General features: G+C 37.3%; 2 protein-coding genes across 12 annotated transcripts in view; one reads left to right on the top strand and one right to left on the bottom strand.

The window, feature by feature from the left end:
• Positions 1-1,118: 1,118 nt before the first annotated feature.
• Positions 1,119-22,236, bottom strand: DBF4 (DBF4-CDC7 kinase regulatory subunit). 7 transcript variants are annotated; one of them, XM_068934714.1, is made up of 13 exons: positions 22,071-22,236; positions 21,443-21,530; positions 18,386-18,564; positions 16,030-16,224; positions 14,811-14,861; positions 14,199-14,268; positions 13,980-14,056; positions 12,458-12,488; positions 12,137-12,182; positions 10,148-10,279; positions 7,230-7,344; positions 6,744-6,868; positions 1,119-5,139 (listed from the first exon to the last, which is right to left on the bottom strand). In XM_068934714.1, exons 2-13 carry the CDS (start codon positions 21,486-21,488, stop codon positions 4,074-4,076), a joined length of 2,133 nt encoding a protein of 710 aa, XP_068790815.1. In that variant the 5' UTR covers positions 21,489-21,530; positions 22,071-22,236; the 3' UTR covers positions 1,119-4,073. The 7 variants fall into 7 exon arrangements, with proteins under 7 accessions (XP_068790815.1, XP_068790817.1, XP_068790814.1 ...); XM_068934716.1 differs by having other exon boundaries at positions 18,386-18,561; positions 22,066-22,159; XM_068934713.1 differs by having other exon boundaries at positions 22,066-22,156.
• SLC25A40 (solute carrier family 25 member 40) overlaps positions 21,044-22,324 on the top strand; it is a 31,433-nt gene continuing 30,152 nt past the window's right edge. For 2 of the 5 annotated variants that reach the window (XM_068934724.1, XM_068934726.1), the window contains exon 1: positions 21,186-21,365. The gene's annotated coding sequence lies outside the window, so the exon portion shown is untranslated. Of the gene's footprint in view, positions 21,370-21,806; positions 21,841-22,324 lie in introns of those variants that run through there. The other 3 variants (XM_068934720.1, XM_068934721.1, XM_068934729.1) reach the window with 3 other exon arrangements.

Below are 22,324 nucleotides of genomic sequence, written 5' to 3'. Positions count from 1 at the left end.
TGGCTTTCATCATTTCCATTTAGCTGTAAGCCCAGTGTTGTGGGCCACAAATGGCATCATGTATCTTCCTGACAAGTATTTTGTTTCATTATAAAGGTATGGACATGTTTTAGCACACTGCTCTTTAAATGTCAGCTATTTGACCCAAGCTTAGCTCGTCTTAGTCGGTCTTCACCTTCCTGAAGGTGAAGTAGGACAGTTCTGCACTCCTGTCATAGCCAAGAGCAGTAAGAGCCTTTGCCAACTGTTATTGCAGCCAGGAAATTCCACTCTTGGTGTAACATATAACAGTACTGAGGGAGAAAGCATGGCTATTTTGAGAAGAAAGAAAAGAAGAAAAACAATAAAACCCAGGAATGACTTCAATCGTTACAGGAGGTTGCCAAATTCTTTTCAAGCACAAGGTCTTCTTGGGGCTCACCTGAATGTATGAAACATCAAGAAATTACTGCAGACTTCCTTATGCTTGTGAGGCTTGAGTCATGCATCTCCACTCTCACTCTATATCCATGTACACGCACTCTCTCTGTATATACAGACACACACACACACACACAGAGTACCGTTCCAGGTCCTTGGGAACTCTGTCCTCTCACCCACACTATAGACTTTTCTGAAGAGAAACATACTGTGGAGCAAAATAACATGCAGTGGTTAGGCATCCACTGCAAAAAAGATACCAAACCAAATTGCTAGTGTAGACATACCAAAGTGATCACAGCACTTCTCTTCTAATACTTTAAAAGAAATATTGATTTTGAAAGCTGATTTTAACGTTGGTTATCATTCCTACTTTGTATTATGTAGCTACAGCTTCCATTTTAAAAGACTTTACTGAATGATTTTGCTCTCTTCTGTAGCAGTACATAAAGCACAAAGTAGGTATGAACAGACATTGAGTTACAACTCATCCTTACGCTAAGTTACCAAGCTAGTCTACTGTCTGGCCGGGCTTTCAGTAACGGTACGGGTGCGTTCATACATATGCCTTCTATTTTAATACTGTAAGGTTATGCTAAAAATTTTCACACCCCCAGAAATATGCTTGCATCACCTATAAAAAAGAAATGGCAATAGTCATTGGGCCCCAGGATAATCACACAATTAAGAGTCCTTTTACAATGTAAAAGTCTAGGGGTGTTTTTTTTTTAATTAGACTTTAAAATGAAGTAGTGTCTGACACAAATGTTAAAATTTACAGCTTTTGTAACAGTAAGATTCAGATGCTTCATTAAAACTGATTCTCACACTCTATACATAGGCATATATACACACTGAAAAGAACTACAGGAATACAGTTCCAAGTTTCACTAGTTGCCAATAAAAGAAGTCACTATTAGTACAGTAACAACTGTTTTTAAACAGAATACTAAAACCACCTAAACAAGCGTCTCAAATTCACAGAAAGACAGATTATTCAAGAATAAAGTGGCCTCAGATGAAAGTTGCAGAACTATGAAGAGAGTTCAGACTATTATGTATAATTATCACAAAGATGTACTTACAAATAAAATGCACTTCTAGTGCTAAACCTTTAGTCCAATGACTTAAGAGATTTGTGATTGTGTTTGACTTGTCTCAGAATTCCTGCCACACGTTTTGAAGACGTTCATTTCTCTTCAGACTTGGGAAGAAATCAGAGAAATGGAAAACTAGTTACTGGAATATTTGTCCCTATTTAATTTTTCAAATAGTAAAATAATTCCTTTTACATTTTTGGAAAAACAGTTTTTAAAAACCAAGCCTGGAAGAGAAGATAAATGCATGATAATTACGCACAATACATCGAACAGGTCTGCTTCAGAAATAAAGTTAATGGCACCACAAGCCACAGTAAGCCTATCTGGATACACTACATACAAAGGGGGCTTTTAAAATGACTATGGCCATCTACGTGCAAAATCTGCATCACAACTAACAGTGCGTTTTGGAACCAGTAAAGTTGACTGTTATATCTTGTTCTGCATTACGATGAATATTCTTCATATAATTTTAATAACAAACCTCTGAATTTTTTCCCTGTAAGGTTCCAAAGCCAGATTTTAATTAATGTTTAAATCGTCTTTGTATACGGTGTCCACTGAGCTACCACGTTACTATACTGAATCTAATCATACAACATGGAAAACACTATGATCAGTGATGTGACAAGTAGATTTATTTAACTGTGACTAGTTTTCACCTTAGCATTCTACTAATACAATAATCTTTATGTATATAATATGTATACATATTCCAGTCAGATGAAGGCCACCAGGTTAGATTAATAAGAGTGGGGCAGGGGCGCCTACAAATAGATTGTTGTAATGTGTGTCAGGGCAAGACGCACATTTTACTATTTAGACTTGGCTTTAGTACTGAACCTAAGCTAAACAAACATCCTCAACAGAAGACAAATTAGCAAACATTTTTTCCTAAAATACACTACATTCACTGAATCAGAGAGCAATCTTTCCATCATGAAAAAAAGTCACTGGAAATGAAGAACAAAGTAATTACTTCAGTGTTCTACTTTAAAGCCCCGTTCCTAAAATACTAAATAGTGGTTACCTACAGGCAAAATATATATGGAGACACACATTAAAGATCAATATCTTTTAAAAATGTTGACTTTGCTTATATCTCTAATGGCTTCCTTTTTCATTTTCTTCTGGATCACAGATCAGAAGCAAGTATAAATCAAGTCAGAATTGACCAGCAAGCTTGTGAAACCAAAAGCAGTTCTTACCAGGTCCTGTAGACCATTACACTTAACAGTGGATTGAGGAACACTGCCCTTAAGGTGACGACAATGCCCTTGCAACTTGCACACAAGCAGATCATTAGGCTTCCAATTCATATGCTGTTTAAAGGAAAGCAATTTTGTTATCTACCTCACACCTCTCTGCACTCCAAGAAGCTGTATCTACCCCTCTTAGTCAGCAGATATGCTCTACCTAAAGACAAATAATAGTACACAGCTACTGAAAGTACTTTAACCATAAGAACAATGACAGAACTTTTGAAAATATTAAATGGGGGGGAAGATACAGTGCAAACAATTAATTTATGCAAAATGAAATGAGAGTAGTTTCTGCTGTTTTAGATCTCCCATATAATATTAAGGCACTTATATTTATTAATAAAGCTTTGCAATTACCTCCCTGTACTTCAGTATTCATGCCCAGCACCGATTTACAGATACAGAAAGCCCAAAGAGAATCAGCTCTAGCAAAGATTCAAGGAATTTAAAAAAAAAAAATTCCCAATTCTCACTTGTATACTTTCACTCTCCCTCCAAGTAAGTTAGGCAGACAGGCCGGCTACTCTGAAAGAAAAACCAAAGCAAGAACCTGAGTCAATCAGAAACCCCTTGGATGTTTTTGTTGTTGCCTTTTTAAAAACAACAAAAATTAAAACACACATCCACTGATTTCCCAATGGCTGAAATACCCAACACCGCTAGGTTTAGTCTAAAAATCAATTATGGCAGAGTAGCAAATACACACTACATGCTTTCCTAACCCTATTTATTTGTAATAATGTAGGTTCCTCGAGACAACTTCAGCAGAAGAAATTTTAGGAAAGCAAGTGACTTTTTTGCATCCTCTAGTAAGAGAGCAGCAGCAGAAGGAAGAAGAGAAGCAACCAAATCTCCACCAATCACTAGTGGTCCGTAAGTAACGTACCACCTTATTTATGACAGCATGTCCGTTCACTTATAATGTGGCACATAAGCGTGCACATTCAATGATTTTAGAAAGTTATTCTACTGGATTTTAGAAAATTATTCTACTGAAAAACAACTACATAATGCTTATTGATCTTGCCTAGCAACTAATTCAACCCAAAACCTGAGGTGAGAGCCTTTTACCAGCTCTGATAAGGTAATACTACTAAAGAAAAATTGTCTTGATTATTTTTATTTTTCATATTTACACATACAGATGTTTTTGCAATGTGTATAAAGATAAAAAAGATTTTGAAAACAAAACCATCCATACATAATATATAACACAGGAATTAAAGTTTCCATGAATAAAATCTTCCATCTGCAAATTTATTTGAAAGTCATTGTATTAAATAAAGCAGCATTAAAATCCAACAAACGGGGATGAGGATGAAGAGGAAAACAGTGACCACGCAACATTTGTATTCTGCCCTTCCCAAATATCTTTTATGCTCGTTGAATCTTTGTTCTCAGTGTAACCTGAAAAACCTCCAAAATCTGAGTTTATTTCACTGGTCTGAAATAATTCCAATAAAGCCTGCACTGGTGAGCTACAAGCACTTTTCTTTTCTTCAGGAACAGATAGTCCATCAGTGTACTTTATACACAACTCTATATTCCGTTTCCGGTTTTCTCTTTTATGTCTTCCTAAGTAAAGTTTTACTTTTCTGTGCAGCTTTCCAGATGGCGAACTGTGTGCAGTGCTGGCAGCCAATCCATTAAGTTCTTTGTTTAGAGCAGTATCAGATGCCTTAGTGTCCAGAATGAAACTGTGCTGCATCTGTTGATGATCATCACACAAATTGTGATGTTTTTTGATAAACACAGGATTTGCATCTGTTTTCTTCAAACACTTTGCTGGTTGAACTACTGCATTATTTAACTTTCGTTTTGGCTGAGATAAGTTTTTATCTTTTTCAATAAAATCTGTACCTTGAGTATGAGAATATAAAGTACTCATACCTGCCTGTAAGCTCTGTAAATTCTTTTTATGTACTTCTGGTTCAAAGATTTCTTTACTGAATGGCTCATAAGCTTGAGACAAGTTCTTCATGTTTGCTTTGTCATCTTTCTGAGGAGGTGGCTGTGTGAAGTTTGATGATGTAACAGTCTCTTTTACATTTACAGCACTGGAACAATCAGTTTTAATATTTTCATCATTATTTCTGAATTTAATTTTTACTTCTGAAGGTTGTGACAGATGACAATAAAGAACTGAACAGACAGATCCAGAAACAGGGGTAGGTAGTGGCACAGAATTTGGGTGTACTTCTGCAGGCCGATGATCCAGTTTGAGCGCCCGCATTGTAGTATCCTTCCATGAGTAACTTTTCAATGAAATGCGTTGCTTTTTCAGTCGTTCTTTCAGCTCATCTGGTTTAGTTACCTTTCCAATAATAGGAGAAAAATATCCTGTACTACATTTTGTCCTACAACAAAATTGTTAACAATGATTAACAAGCAAATAGTTGAAAGAAACAAGGGTAATACTTTAACCAAGCAATGTGCAAAAAGATCTAGAAAAGCAACCAAACTGACACGCATGCACACACACAAAAACTACTATTTCCATAGGAACAGCATGCCTTGTATCTGAAGTTGATGTTTTCCTGTTTATTTCTCATGGAAATTGTTTTAAATTCTCATGGAATGGTTTTAAAAACACCCAAAGTAAGCAGTCTAGCAGTTAAATAAATTTCAGGTCATAACGGTATAAAGAATAAAGTTAAGTTAACGAATATATGACTATAAACACTTACAAATATTCTGATACGTTCACAAAAAAGAAGCATAATTAGATATGATTTTCCTGAAATAATATTTCAGACCTAACCACTCTGAGTATTTTCATGTCACAAAACAAAAAGGAAAACATGCTTGCCTTCATTAGGGTATCAACCGATTCTGTGTGCATTTCATTTGATTCCACTGCAAATAACTTGGTATCTTTTCAACTTTTTTGTTTTTAAAGAAATGAGAAAATCATTATCTCCTGATTCATTTGTCAATAAAGCAGAGTCACTGTTGCCAGTAACAGAGACACCTGTGCTTAATGCATATATTAAAGACCCAATGGAAGAACACCCTCTAAGAAGCATTACAGTTTCGAACTTACTCCAACACTTTAACTTAAATAATTCAGGATAAAAGTCCTCTCCTTCTCCCACTTAAACTTTAGAGGATGAAAATACTGATAAACAGGTGCGTGTGTATACACGCAGAGACTGGAGAGGGAAGGGAACAACTGAATTTTGGAGGCTTACTATATTTTACCTACTTCTAGTTGCTTTTCTTTTTTAAATATCAGTGATAACAGAGCTCTGTGTAGATATTTTTATACAATTTTGCATTTTTAGTTGCACAGTAAATAAATACAACTAATAACAAACATTAACAAATCAGTAACAGTATAGTTTTAATATGCCCAAATTGCTATAGAAAAAAATGCATATCCTTTTTATAGAGTGCAAAGGAAGTAGAAAGTGTTATTTTCAAGCATTCAAATACGGAAAAAGCAGCTACAAAGAGGAAAGAAAAACTACTTTCTTCGTCCAGCACAGGACGAACAGAAACTAACAGTCTTAGACAGGAAGATCTGTATGAAACTAGGAAAAGTTTTCCCACTGGTAAGCAGATCAGATTGACGAGGGAGGTTATCATTTACAATTCTTGGACTACTAAGAACATCAGAAGGTTTTTAGAGCGAGATGTCCAAACAAACTTCTGTCAACAAGACTTCAGATCAGTTAATCTTGCTTCTTACGAAGCTGAAGGATAGATGGGACAATTTTGGGCAGTTTGTTCCAGTCTTATTTTCCTATGATGCCATCTGCAATTTTTATTTTTTATTTTTTTTTAATTTCTGTTTTAGAGAACTAATGTACCAGGTAACAATCGCACTCCAAATTTCAGAAATGTACTTGAAACACATGAACTTGTTCTGCACCAGATTCAGTTTAAGAACAGAAGTATCTTCTTGTTCAATGTCTTAATTCATTCAGAGGAGCTTTAGAAGGAAGAACATGTAACTTACCTTTTAATTTTTTTTGTGTCATCTTTGTATTCAACAAACTCATAAGCAAACTTGGAGATTATATCATCTACAACTTGATACTGTGTGCTTTGTGCAAAATTTCGGTGCTGTTCACTTTCAAGATGCTGGAATTAAAGAAGAGTCATGAAAGCAAGCTACTACCAGAGATGTGCATATACAAATCAACACTACGATACAGAGCAATAAGTTTAATGTTACTAATTTATTATTAACAGTGTCTCTGACACATGAACTGCTAGGGCGTGTCTTCAGCTGCCACACCTAGAGCCAGCAATCAGGAATTATTTCAAGGAAGGGAAAAAAACAAAACAAAACAAAAAACCCCAGCTTGCTGCTTTTTAGAAGATATATTTAAAAGATCTTTTAAAATTAAAAAATACATTAAACTAGCAAGTAAGGATCGTTGTTAATATCACACTTATAAAGTAAGACTGTTTGAAAGCATAAACTTGACATTTTACATACAGTTTGCAGATCTTCATATTTCTTCCCACAACATTCACAATATCCTCTCTTTTTTTTATCCCTTTGAGGGAGCTGAACAGGAGTTCCACAGTCCTTTTCACTATTTGTTTTGTTTCTGTTAACAGAAAAGACAGATGTTAATGAGTCTTACATATAGAGCTGAGCCCTGCAGTTGCTTCTCAAGTTGCCTGTTCACTCATTCAATAAATTTCAAAAAATTATATTTCCCCTCAAAATATTTACATTAGGTTAGTCAATGCTTAGGAAAAACACAGAAAAGAAACATAACATGCTGATTAAATTAAAATCAAAAACAAACAAACAGATTTACTGCAGCAAGATAGGCAGACCCAGTGAAACTATATGAAAGAGAAAAATATGTCCAGGCTGGTACTGTTGCACTACTATCACGGACTCAGAAGAAACAATGCAAAACCGCTTAAAAAACAAAACAAAACAAAACCAAACAAAAACGCACTTGACAAATCAAAGGCAGTATTGAAATCTCAGTGAACAGCTGGTAAAAGACAGAAATTGGTAAAAATAAAAGCTAGAAGAAAGAGGAAGAAGTATCCTAGCATCTCATCTGCTGTAAGTGTTTTTGATTTCAAGCAAAAAACGCAGCAGAAGCACTTGGTCTAATAGATGACCTCTCATTGCTGAAAAAAATAAAGAACAGTCATATTTGTTGCCTGAACGTAGCTTTCAACATGCCCACCAAATACCCTTTCTGACCTGTTTTTCTTGGTACAAGTTTAAGTGGAAATAGGTGGAAATGAATCTCAAGTTCTTCCCTCAGATTAAACCACAATGATGTTTGTGGTTCAATAGCAGTTCCATTGCCTTCACAGCCTTCACCTGGAGAGAGTTACTGTTTACTGCAATTTGCTATGGTACCTCCAAAGGAGGCTACACTAGCAGTAAACCAAAAGCACCAATCTCTACATCCCTATTACCTCAGAGGAACAGTGCCATCTCCCTGTGTAGTCAAAAATCAGCACTGTCATAATGACAGACTTAACTAAGTATTAGCACAGATGCAACCTCATCCACCTTTATATCAAACTCTATCCAGAAAAATCACCAGCTTCCATGAAGCACAGCAATGTATTGCTCAGCATAATATGTGTTTGCTACTTTCTGCAACAGCTTTCAATTAACTAGAGTCTAACTTAACAATACCTATCCCAACATTTCTTTTATTTCACAGGATAGGCTCTGAATGTGTATTTTTACTTCTATTACAAGAAACTTTTCACTTTCTTTCTTTAGAACTATAACAATTAAAAAAGAATCAGGAAAGTTTGTGAGGACAGGATACAAGTGGCAGAACCTATCACCTGAAGAATGAATGATGTTGGTAGGTCTTGCTTTATGCAGAAGCAAATAGAATTGACAACTCACCTTAAACAAGCTTCTCTTTCCCAGATAAAACATAAAACAAATGAGCATTTCCCCTTTTCCCTCCTGATGGCCCTCACTTTCACCTGCTAGGTATGAAATAATTTCCCACCTAAATACCTCTGTGAAATGTGCCAAATTGAAAAATTAAATAGAAATATCCATACCAGCCAAATTCCTGAAATTTATAACTAGTATATCATATTCCTTTGTCCATATAAATTAAAAAGAACGTTTTATCTTTAGGAAAATGTTTAACACAACTGGGCCTTTCTAACCCCTTTCTAAATGAAAAAGGCACCATTAGAAATCCCCTCATTATTGCAAAGGTTACCGCTGTATTACATTTCCTTTGCTTTTTCATATTGCCACAGTCATTGCAATCCAAATGAAGAGGACATCATGGCAACATCAACTGAAAACTTCCAACAGCATAATAACACTGAAGATTGTACAAACCCTGAACAGTGCAGGAACTACTTTATAAAGAAATCAAGTATTACACCTAAATCACACGTTCCTTTTTATAAGGAAAAGGAATATCATGCCGGAAAACGGAGTAACTGCAGATAAAATGGTCAGTAGTAGCTCTATTAGAGAAAACACTTGCAAAATGAAGTCATTTGTATCACAAATTGCAAAGGACAGAAGAGCAAAAAAAAAAAAAGTTACCAGATACAGAAAGTACCATGCATAGCACATTTTTTCTCACTAAATAACTTTAGCCTGAATATTGTAACATCAATTTTAAAGTTAATGAAATAGTCATTAATCCTCCAGATATACTATGTAGAAGGAGTTCAGGAAAGTAAGAGTTCGATTCACCACAGAATAGAAACTCTTAAGTAGAGTCAAATCATAAAACAGTTGCTATTTTCGGTAGATTAGTATCTGGAGTGCTCAAATGCAGCCCGAATGCCAAAACATACCACGTAAATGTTTGCTATAAGACCAACCACAATTCTACTCCTAAATTTAGTATCTGCTTTTCATGTCTCAAGAATTCAAGTAATATTGCTGAGCCTAATTTTACAAATTTAATTCTCCACGTAAAGCAGGTGGGCCCTTCAGCAACAATGATTTTGCACCACAACTGAATACCACTGTTTTAAACATTTTAACTGTCTAGTTTATACTGACTATACAAATGTCAAACCAAGACCCAAGAAATTTACTACTTGTAAAATACTTATTGGATGGCATCCAGGATGAGGACAAAGAAGAAACCAGCAGCGGAAGGGAAACAAATACCTTATGTTGACCCACAGCGATAGGAGAAGGCCATGTATTAGGATGTATGCATCTGTGTGTCCAAATGAAGGACTAAAGACAGAAAGAAGGTACAGAAAGATAGACAGACACCAACAGCTACAGCGCAGCAAATACAACAACTGAGGTGTTGTTGGACATCAGCACTAAGAATCACGCAAAATTAGAAGAGAAGCAATTATTTTGGAGAACAGACTCTTCACCTCCTTCTCCTCTATCCACAATTCAATAATGACTTTTCAACAAACCTTTGCTTAGACTGAGTTTGTTTTTGACCAGAAGGATGCTTCTTATCTGCCTCAAATGGACTATATGGTTTTGGAACACAGTAGTTCAGAACTGGAAAGCTGGGTAACTGCAGATAAAATGGTCTGTAGTGGCTGTATTAGACAAAACAGTTGCATTAGAACCACTGGAAAATGAAAAGAAGTAGTTGATATCACAAATTACAGTCTGGCCTTAAAACTCAATCATCTTTCAAAAAGCGTTTCTCCCTTTTTACCTAAAACGTGTACAGAATGCTGGGCAGATAAATATCCTAGAAGGTAAGTCATTCCTTCCTTCTCAACTTGAGACTTTCTCAAAGTAGAAAATTTGCATGGAGTTTCAATAGCTGTCTTACACATTCCACAAGTGTATGGCTTGCATGCCTATATAGTGTGCGGAGTTGAGTAACGAATAATACTAAGAACAATTTGGACAACAGAGCATCTATATTCCAGTGAAGTAATTACAGAAATTTCTAACATCGAAGCATCAAATACATTGCATCTTTTTCATTTTACTAAATTTTTTCTTCCTTTCTGACAAATTTTAGTTGATTCATTATTCAAAGTATTTAAAAAATTGAACATAAGTTACTTTCCGTTTTCCAGGAAGATAATTTTCCTGCAAAGAATTTGACTCAAAGATATCAGAACTAGCAACTGTACTAGCGCTCTGAATATATTAAAACCACTTAAAATAGGGCATGCCAAAAGCACCCACACAAAATAATTTGGCTGAAACATTGAGTTATGTCTGATTTTTTTCCTACAATACTATTATAAGCTACTAGGGTTTTAGAAAACAGTTCACATTGCTAATCAGGTATAGAAAATACGGATCGCTCAGTTTTTTTGCCTCTCCTTCTCCTTGGAAGTGTAATTTATGTTACATAAACATTTAAAAGTTGTAGACGTTTTTGCATACCATACTGTCAGAAGTCAAATCCACAAATATATACATGTAAAAATAAGGAATTACAATTTCTGTATTTTTATAACTTCATTTGTCCAGTTCTCCCCGTTATTTTTACATCTCTCACACCTATGCCGTAAACTTTAAAATTTACAGTGTAAGACAAAGTTTAGAATTTTTTTTTTTTGAATTCAAGAAATTGTATGCATCTGGTGAAAGAAACTGCAGCTTATAAATACCATGATAACGTAGAAGTGAATTAAGAATATAAAGATGCAAAAATGTTGTACAGAACTGCACTGTCTTATAATTCATTATTTTCTTCTGACAAACTCTTATTTCCTTACCTATAACAAGTTATATACTAGGTTCGATAAGTACAACGAAACCAAGTTACTTACACGGGACGAGAAAGATGTGACAATTTGAAAGACTGAAAATACCAGATTTTATGCATCACAGAAATCAAAATTAAATTAATGGCTTTTTATTTTTAAGAAATCATTGAAGAGAAAGTTAAAATGAATTTCAAGGAATGATTTCAAGTACAACAAAACCACTTTCTTTACATCTAAACACTTTCTCAAGAAAATCAATGTTACCGAATTGGGACTACAGGACTTGTAAGTTAATATACAGAGCTTCATTAACATTTTAGGCTACCGGATTGGGATACAAGAAAAGATAGGTAAGATGTCAAGGTTCATAGACTCCAAGCTTCCTTTTCAGTCACTTGGCCCTTGGCAGGACATAAACCAGAAGAGCCCTCCGTTATACTTTATGAACTGGAGCTACAATTTACTTTCTCCCACTGTCATAAATATTCCCTACTATACTACTACCACCTCTTTGATCTAATCCAGTGGCTGAACACAGATATCTGCCCAGAGCACGTGACACACAATTTTGCATCTTACTAGAGTAGGATGCTATGCATAACATCTAAAGTCAGCAAGTTCACAAAGTAGAAATCTGAAGGCTACCTCCTCAAGGCATATGGTGTGTTTCTCCATGACTCAGTTTGAGAACCACATTATTGGATGCACAAGAACACTTACCAACTTCTGTCTTCCACCTTCAAAAACGGGTTTTTCAGTCTACCTGCTTCAGGGAAGAAAAAAGAAAATTAAAAGAAAAATACTTTTCTTCCTTTAGCAAGTTATTCCAATACCTGAATAAAGGAGTAGACATTATTTTAAAACTCATTATGCACATGTTTTGACAAACTCCTGATTTCCAGGAAGTTTTTCTACAAGCTTTTCTCAGGCCTACAAATTAGAATACATCAGCACATTTGACCAGATGAGAACTGTACTACATTTTTAAGCACTGAGAAAGTAAGGCAACATGAAAGCCTCTACAAATATGGAAATACTTACTTCTTGACTTTTGAGCAGTACATCTTTTTCCCTATTAAAAAGAAAAAAGAGAGAAAGAACAAAACCCCCGTGAATATTATTTTGCATTTTACTGTAGCTTTTTTTTTTTTTTTTAAATTATGAGGGTCTCCTTGGGTTAATCATGATGTCACGCTAATTTTGCGGAAACAAATCTCGTCAGTACCTTGGAAAAATGGTCAGATGTTTCTGAAAGAAATATTTAATTCTACACTGCAAGAATTTTTTTTCTCACTAAGAGGTTCTGATTTATTCTTCTAAAAATCCAGGTAAAGCTATTCACTTGCTCTACCTCTTACCCCAAAACACAAGGCTGAAAGCTGACTATTAAATATGGGTAGCATTTTTACAACACATTATAAATGCTAGTAAACAAGTTGTAAAACTACTAAAAGTAACAGAAGTAACGTTTTCCAATTAAAATAGTTCCTCTGATTAGAATGGATTTACACAGGTATTTAGTTTAGCAATGAGAGCTAAAATTAAAAGGAGTGTTTTATCTTTTAGAACAGGTTACTTTTGTATTTCAAAAAAAAAAAAAAGGTGATTCAACTGATCATCTTTTAACTGTAATTGACTCTAGTAAGACATAGACTCACTTCTACTTCTTGTATGGAGAGGAAGGGGGAAATACCACTACTATTCAGCAAAACCGATACGCTAATGATTTATCAGGATTTTATGTGGCCTCAAAAATTAACCAACATTACGCTCCAAAACAGTATAACACATACTATATGGTATGCTTCCATTAACATACCCACAGACTCCTGCCTAGACTAGATAACCATGCAACTTCATATATTTAAATTTAAATTAAAAACAACTGCAGATGGACCACAAGCAGCTCAAACAGAGTCAGTGTCTAAGCACATCCTATACCAAAAACTGAAGAAATCAAGGTTTACACTTTTTTTTTTTTTTTTTTTTTTTTAAAAACACAAGATTCACACAGCTTTACAATAGCTGTTAGAAAGATTAGGAGGCAAGAGACGCACCAGTGTTGAGCTACTCACATAATATATTCCCTAAAGACAACTTCTTCAGGAAAACAAAATTTCAATTAGTCAAAACAATAAAGGATTTTTAATCAGTGTCATAGAAAAAAAATTATGTAAGGCAACTTAACCATAATCTAAGCCACACTAAAACCACACTGAAATCTTTTAATTTTCGAAGCAGGCAGAAGGCAAAATTTCATAAAGTTCACTTTTTCTGGTTCTTAGATAACCTCCTCAAGAGCAAAGACCTATGCGCTATTTACTCAATTATACTATGGATTTAACTTTTCAGTAATTCTGAAATGTATAGCTAATACTTTCATTTCTACTTCCCAGGGACTGTATTTTTTAATCAACCCATAAGATACATCAGTCAATGAAAAACTGAAAGTGAGCAAGAGTTCATTAAACTGAAATCGATTAGCTTCACAGTAGGTAACATTTAATATGTCTGTTTGCTATTTGTCAAAAACTATTCGTTAAATGACAGAAGACCCACTTACCACATCTTTAAAAGAACTGCTCGCTCTTTTGACCAGGTAGAGCTCCTTTTTCTTTTGTTCAATGTAATTCTTAATATCTTGCAAAAAGAGGGAGAATTATATTTAGCTGAGTTGATTTTTGTATGTTTTAAGTGATTTTTTTTTAAATATTTTGCATACAACAATATTTAAATGAACGTTAGAAGTTCAAGTTAGAATTCATCAAACAAAAATATTTACCATCAATATGAAGAATCTTCACTCCCCAACTCAAAGCATTCGAGAGTATACTACCAGAGGGGATTAATTCCTGCAAAAGTAAACTTCATTAATACTTTTAATTAATATATTGCAACATGTAATATAAATCAAGTAGTAAAAAACCTGAAATCAAACAAGAGACACTTTCTTTTTTGCTTCTCGCCAAAAACCAAAACTGTCACTTTCCTCAGCTGGCTTTTCCATCTCTATGTCACAGCACTTCACCAACAAAAGGAGATTATACTTACCTTTCATACAGCCAAAACTGATCTCTACTGTTGTATTTTATAGCAACTAAGAATTTGAAGACACTGAACTGATACAGTTACTTCAACTTCATAATGACTTCTCTTAAATGCTAGACATATTAAAAACCTTATTAAGTTATAACACTGGTTATAAGACTCTACATAGACTTTTTACTCTTCAGCAAGTACCCAGAAAACATGCCCTGACAGTGCTGCTGAGAACTTCTGCCTGAACATTCCATGAGAGAACCATGTTAGACCCCAATTCTTCTTCCTAGTGTTTGTTTCCTAGAAGAGCAAGACTGAAACTTCTAAGTACAAATTTGTGGGTTACTCAGCTTACCTGTTCTTTAATTGCCTTTTCAACTAAAGATTTTCCTCTGCTCATACGTACCTACATTAAAAGAGAAACACTGCATCACATTTGCAGTAAGTTTAAATCCCTTTCAGAAAGCAAAAGGTAAGGCAAGTTAAAATAGATATGTTAGCCAAAGTTTAACTACAACAGTCTTTGTTTATTGCACTGCTACTTGTCATTAATTTGCATCTTTCCTCAAAGGTTGGAGTTGATACAGTCTGACCCCCCCAAAAAAAAAATTAGTTTTCAACTAAAGCAGGCCATGGCAGGCTGAAGCAATGTTAATCCTAGTACAATGCATACGATGGGAATAAGCAGCCAGCAGTGAATGCCAAAAAATGAGGTTCCATCAGCTGAGACGTGTCAAACTAAGCAGTCATGAATGTAATCATAACCTCACGCTTACCCTATCTCTTCTAGCACAAGTGCATCTTGTACTGAATACTATTTGTTGGTAATGAATATACACTTACCTATCCAATACTATCTTGGTTATTTGCAAGAGGAGGTGATGCCACCCATGCAATGTAACATTGTGTTAGAACAAAAGACCAGTTCGCCAACTGGCTTAGAGTCATGTTCTTAAATAAGTGCCATGTATTCTATAGTTTTAGTTTCTACCTATATTTTCAGCAGATGTAAGACTTGCTCATGTAACAAAATTAAAGTAAGCCTACACAAATTTAGGGATCTACAGTTGCTATGAATGCAATCCTCTAAGTAAGAATTTGAACACTCATGATGTTTGATTTTAATTATTTCTCAGACTACTGTCAAAGTGCTTCAGTAGATATCTCTGCATTAGCACAATCACAGCAGCCAGATTTTAAAAGGCTGTATTGCCAAAGAGATTAGGAACATCAGATGCCATTACAAGCTTGTTCATACCGATCCAGTTGTCAAATATAACAACATTAATGTTTACTTATAATTCAGGCATGCTATAATAGAACAAATTTTAGCCTGGTTGGCTTATTTGCAGCAAATGTTTTTAATTATTTTTTGAAACTTGGCTTACTTAGCTTGAGTTAGTTTAAAATTTAACCAGTTAATCTGAACTACTTTGAAAGTATGTTTGAACTGTTGAAACAAAAATGTGCTGACCCAAAGGACCTATCATCGTTAGGAAACAAAACAGGAAAGAGATTGGAAGAGTATCTCATGGGCTGCACTTGATTTGCGACATTTTTAGGAAGAAACTTACTGTATCTACTGTCTTAAGTGAACTTCCATCATGTCGATCTCTTCGGCTGTTGGGATGAGGCGAACTATTTCCTCCATTATGTGCAGAATCTGGGCTAGGGACTGGAGAAATCTGACCAAGAGTTGGTGCAAATTTTGCCTCCTTTTTAGTAGAAATCAGATAGCTGATATCTTTGCTAAGAAAGCCTTCCACTTTCTAAATATAAAGAAACAAAAAAGTATTATTTCAGGTCAATAAACTGTAACTTTCTGCTTTGCATAGACTAAACAGAAAAAACTGACTTGAAAGAAAAACTTTAGAAACTCAAGTTTAAAAATATTGAATTAACAAGGTATTTCTCAAGTCTAAGGTGACAATTACAATTCAGCAATAGCTGCATCTTACCAGTCACAATTTCTAACTTCAAATTCTTAATTTTGTAATCTCTACCAGAAGAACAAGTTTACTTCGTTTAAATTACCATCATTCCTTCAACAACTTAGCTATAACACTTTCCAAACAGGAGAATTCTCTATAATACATAAATTACAGAATAATTCAAGGAAAATCATTTTTTTATATAATTTTATGCAACAGAAATTACATTAAAATCAGACAAAACACATTCCTCCTCATGCTTACTCTTTTCCCTTTTGCGCCTTCTGTTTTTTATTACCAACTGCTGTGTTCTTATCAACTATGCCTAATTAGTTGTTTCTTGCCATTTTATATAGCTTAAAATATTTTCCTCTTCTCCTCTTCAGCAGGAAAAGCACAAATTGCAGATGCAAGCTTAGAACCGAGCCTTCCAATTGTGTTCTATGTACATTTTACAGAAATGGGACAATACTGGGGGAGGTACTTTTGCGTGCACCCCACAAAAGTAACAAAGAATCACATGTATTTGATCTTGAGGGCACTGCCAATCTCAGTTTCGGTTATACATCCCTCAGAATTAAACAGAAAACTTGCTCCGTCTTTCTGATCTGCAACTTTACTTACACAGGAATTTCTAAAATTCTGTTTTAGAGAGGAAGACAAAAGATAACGTGCAAGAGTAACGCTAAAAGTAAAGAGAAACGCATCTAACTTGAAATCCTATTATTTTGTAATTTCTTGCCTCTACTACAATTTCATAACAGTATCTTGATTTACAAGTGTCAGTTTCATATCACTGCTCAGTGCTCCTCCAGGATCAAAACACTGCTGCTAAAATGTATTCTTCTTAGAGATGTGGCTCTCAAGAGTTTGCTTACAGCAAAACAATGTATGCCCAAAAATCCTAAGGTTAAAGTCCAGATTCTACGTGGAGTTAGCTATACAAACCCCTTTGTTTAAGAGTCCCAGACTGTCCTCACTCTCTACACTGTTCTATACATACCTGCCTTTTTTTAAAAAAAAAAAAAAAAACATTGCTCCTATTGCATACCTCAGCACCTGTCCTTTTAGTTCTGTTCTTAACTACTCTCTAACTCTGCCCTTCTCCTCAGCTAACATCCAGCCCCCCATACTGTAGCTCATGCTTCAGCTGCCAATTTCTAACCTCTCCCTACCGAATCAATATGATTTCTGTTGAAAAGCTTTTGGGCCCAGCAACCCCACAAGCTCTTTCTCCAACTCTTTCTCCATAGTCTGCTCTGAATGTAGAGAGGGATGGATATCTTCTCCCTCTCCTTCATTACGTGATAGCTACTCCAGCTCAGCCTCTATAAACCTCTGTCAGTACCTGCTTGCGGAAAAATAAAGCAAGTAATAAAAAGAAAACCTCATTTTTGGATAAGCAGCTGCTAAATCTAATATTTATTACGCATGAATGTGATATTATTTTCCCAAGTTCCTAATTTGGCCAAATTTATGCCAAGCTCCAGAAAGGGCTTAACTCAGGAGACAATCTTATCAAATAACCTGTACCAAAATTTAAAGCACCAGGGCTCATCAAGAAAACTAGTTTAAGATGTTTTGGAAACATAGGCAAAACTTTTCCTCCAATATCATTTTTAGGTTCAGCTGAACAGTAGTTGTAACGTGTAAACAAAATTGTCAAAAATAGCCAGAAGCTGCAGAAAATTTCACCTCAAACAACAGAACTTATTAAACTTAGACAAAATTCTAAAAACTAAACTAAAAATCAACCAAAACCAAGCTTCAATCTTCTTTATCACAATCAGCAAAGCAGCTTCTATCAAAAAATAAACAAAATTTATTGATAAGCTCATGGTTCACGTTAAAACACGAGCACATAAACATTAAAAAATAAATAAATCTTGCCACATAAATAATACAGATAACTTCAAAATGCAGTCAGACAAAACATGGGAAAGCCATCCCACACGGACAGGTTTTCTTCTGGCTTTATAAAGGTCTGCTCGTTACTTACCCCTCCCAGTTCTTTAAGGTCCTTCTCTAATTTTTCAGAGATCACATTTGATGCAATATCAAGATAAAACACCTTTCCAGTAAGTGGTCTATATTTAAGTTTCTCTGGTTTTGTTAAATCCTTTTTCACATTCTTCAGGGAAGATCTTAACTTTTCTGTTTTCGCTTGCATTCCATCTGCTGCCAAAAGAAAAGGAAATTTAAACAATTGTACTGTATGTACTCCTGTGTTTAGTTTTTCTTCTGAACACAAAAAATTCCTAAAATATGGAAAAGGAGAAGGTAACCTTCTGCACAGTATAGAACTCTTAAAATAAATTAATTGTTAAACAGTCCAAAAATAAGACATAAGTAACAATATCACATATAGCTTTAGGATAACGCTTCATCAAAACTTTGCTCATTACTTCGCTTTTAAGACCAATGGGTACACAAACAGCTTTAGCCTCTACGCAGCAAACATTCTTACCAAGTTACTTTTTCCATATCTATTCATATGGAATTCAAACAGGCTATTCAAATGCTTGAAAACAGACATACGTGTAACTACTTGCCCACATGAGATCTAAATATTAAAATACATTGTTTTAGTTCCCAAAGCAAACATTACTAAGAAAATAAAAACACTGTCAGCACTTGAAGTTCCTTCTTAAAATCATATCCTAAGACTGATTTATTTCAGTCGCTATACAATACCATCACTCTTTCAGTCAGTTTTACAAATCTTTACTATCTTTGAACCACAGTGTATATGCCAGTGTGTTGTCACTGATGACCACAAGAACACCATTTTAGAGGAACAGAGCTGTCCTCCCTCTATCACTCATCTGAAACAAAAAGGATTTATGTAGTCCCATTAGAACAAAAGCAGACGAAAAAGTAACTAAAATTACAAAAAATGTAAGACTTAGATCCTCCTTTTTGTTATTTAATGTTTGAGTACCCACCTGAGATGCAGTAAGACTATGCTTAAGTCTGGGAACTTGAACATAATTCTAGTTATAACAGCTCTTTCTCTCCTGGTGAATTTTGCTCTAACATTAAGAAACCACATCTGGCAATGTAACTGTGCTTTGAACAGTTGAACTTTCCTAGAGCTAGATCAGACTAGGTTTTTAAGTAAGCAACACAAATTTCAGTATAGGTGAGAAGCAAGCCTCATTTCCCAAGGAAAATTCTGGGACTGTGGTAGATATGTCTGTGAGAACATCAGCTGAATAACGAGTAGCAATCAAAATAGTAAAAAAACCTAAAAAGGAATAAAAAATAGAAGTGCAGAATTTTATTACGCCACTGTATAAATTCATGGTTTGCTCACTCCTTAGATACAGCATACCCTTCTAAGCAAAAAAATTAAATAAATAAATAAAAGGGATCAAAAGGGTAACAAGGACGATCGAAGGTTTGAAAAAACTTCTGCATAAGAAATGACTTTGTAGATTAAGACTTGACAGTCTGCAAAATAAACCATTTACAGAAAATACAGTAAAAACGTATAAAATCAAGAAGAACACAGAGAGGGCGGCTAAACAGCCTGTTCCAGTACAAGGGATATGGGACACGAAACAAAACAAGGAGACAGGTACAAAACGGACAAGAGGAATTGGTTCTTTGTGCAGCAGGTCAGCTCTGCGCAGCATGTTGCTGCACAAAGACTGGTGTAGTTACTAAGACATGGTTTCAAGGGGGACTGGACAAGTACATGAAAGAAAAATACTTTGAGGGGTTCCAAATGCACAGACATGACATGCAATTCATGAAGTCGCTGTAGCTGACCACAGTTGGGCACTAAGATAATATTAGTGATTATACCTTCCCTGGTCTTATATACTTCCAGAGGAATCCACTTACAACCACTGATGGAAACGGGACCATCCAAGACTGACATAATGTCGGGTTTACGTTGTCTTTTCTTGCTCACTGACTGACACCCTACTACTAGTTGCTTTCTTCCGAAGCAGCTCAAAATAGACAACCACAGCTGCTGCAGGAAATGAGCAAGGCTCTTCTAGAGACAAAAAAAAAAAGGTTCCTCTGTTATGTATTCTCTCCCTACCTGAAACTATCTGAGCTGAAAAAGGGATGAGTACCACCACTGATACTGCAGGACTCTGTAAGTAACAGTTAGGAATAGACAAAAGTGAAGCAAGAATAGGTTTGGCAGAATCTGGAAGACCAAAAGAAGTAACTAGGAAAGCAGGAAAATGTGGACGGCTTGGGGTAACACAACTGATTTAGAAACTAAAGACGGATGAAATGTTGGGCAAAAGATAAGCAGATGTGCAAATGTGAAGTTCTGTAGGAGACCCAAGAACCAAATGTGGTCTTATACCCAACACGCATATATGATGGCCAGGGAAGCGCAGATTAATGCACTAAATACTAGAGTTAACCCTGGAAAATACATATCAAACTTCCTGAGGATAATCAAAAGCTTGCAGTTAGTTAGCAGTACTGCAATAACAGGATAGCAGTCTCTCATAAAGATAACTTCATGGTATTCATGTAGAGAAGGAACATTTTAATATCCATAGCCTAACATGGTGAGGAGACCTCCTACGTGTGTTGCTGATACCAGCAGACATCTGCCTGGGTGGAGCAGCCTGCAGGGCAGAGGCCTAGCGAATTTCAACATAGCTACTATTTGCTGCTTGTTTGCACTTCAAACAGCTCATAAAAAGGAGCAAGTAACCTAGCTTATCTACCCTTTCGGTTACATACTTTTACATTTAATCCCCAAAACTATGGAGAAGTTAAAAAAAGAAAAAAAAGTTAAGCGCTAACCTGCTAGATTGATCTCTATCCTTAGCGTTATTTCGGCTGCACACCACGAACAAAGACAGCTCAACGCGTGTCACCGCTAGCCCGACAGAGGCGGGAGGCCCGGAGCCAGCAGCAGCCCCGGGCTGCCGGGGCGGCTCACCAGGAGGCCGCGGAAGGAGGCCCCGGGCGGGCCGCCGCTGAAGGTGACCCCCCTGCCGGTGGGTAAGGTCCCACACAGCCCCCCCCCCCGCTCCCAGCCGGGCGCTCCGCGGCCGCGGGGCCACCCGCCACTTACGGGGACGCGCTCCTTTGCTGGCGGCCGCCGCAGCGCTCGGTTTCATCTTCCCGCGGAGTCACATCCTCTCTTCCGCCCGCTGCTGGACCTGCGGGGGCGCAGCGCGGCCGCTGAGCTCCGGCTCGCCCCAGAGCCGGCTCCCGGCCCTGGGCCCGGGCCCCTCCGCCGCCGTTGGGGCAGGCGCGGGTCGCCGCACCTCACTTCACCTCAGCTCAGCTCAGCTCACCGCGCTTTCCCGCCTCCGGCAGCCCGCCGCGCTGGGCCTCGCTTCTGCTCCCCGGGGAGCAGCGCCGCGGGCCGAGGCGAGGAAAGCAACTCTGCCGCCCGGCGGCGCCCCGCACCCCGCCGCGGGCTGAGCCTGAGCAACGGTCGTCCGCGGGCGCGCGCGCACGCACGCGGTAGGGCGGGGGGAGGGGCGGGGCGGGGGAGGCGATGCCGGGTGGCTGTGGGCAGGGCCCGGGAACCCAGCGAGGGGAAGGGAAAGGCGGGACGTGGTGCCTCGGTGGAGGAGGAAAGAGAGGAGTCGCGGCTGGGGGGGGGCGCGGTGGCCGGGCCTTGGGCGGAGGGAGGTCGCCGGCCGTTAGCGCGTGAGGCGGGGGGAAGGCCGCCGCCGCCTGCCTCACCTCACCTCGCCGCGCCGCACCTCAGGGGCCGGGGAGGCGCGGGCGAGGGTCGGTGGGCGCCATCACGAGGAGAAACCCCTGGGAGAAAGTGTCTGGGGTGTGCTTACAGCTGGCCCCGGCAGGGTGGAGGGGGGGGGCTTTGCCTGCGCGGTGGGAAGGCGGAAGCTGTGTGTTCGAGAGCGCTGGCGGGAGAAAGCCTGTAGGGGACTGGGGAGATGGGGAGAGGTAACTCCTTAACTCCTTGGCTCAGTGATGTTCT

Source organism: Struthio camelus, chromosome 2, assembly GCF_040807025.1.
Source record: "Struthio camelus isolate bStrCam1 chromosome 2, bStrCam1.hap1, whole genome shotgun sequence".
Classification (NCBI taxonomy): Eukaryota; Metazoa; Chordata; class Aves; order Struthioniformes; family Struthionidae; genus Struthio; species Struthio camelus.
The sequence above is the reverse complement of the archived record's forward strand: the minus strand, read 5'-3'. Positions and strand labels throughout refer to the sequence as shown.

Bases quoted from the DNA above. Each gene is read 5' to 3' on its own strand.
- DBF4 (XM_068934714.1), bottom strand. From the start codon at position 21,488: ATGAAACCGAGCGCTGCGGCGGCCGCCAGCAAAGGAGCGCGTCCCC. The intron at 14,057-14,198 runs GTAAATATTTTT...TCTTTTTGCAAG, and splicing joins GAAGATTCTTCATATTGATG to ATATTAAGAATTACATTGAA. The intron at 7,345-10,147 runs GTTTGTTGAAAA...TTCTGTTAACAG, and splicing joins CAAACTCAGTCTAAGCAAAG to AAACAAAACAAATAGTGAAA.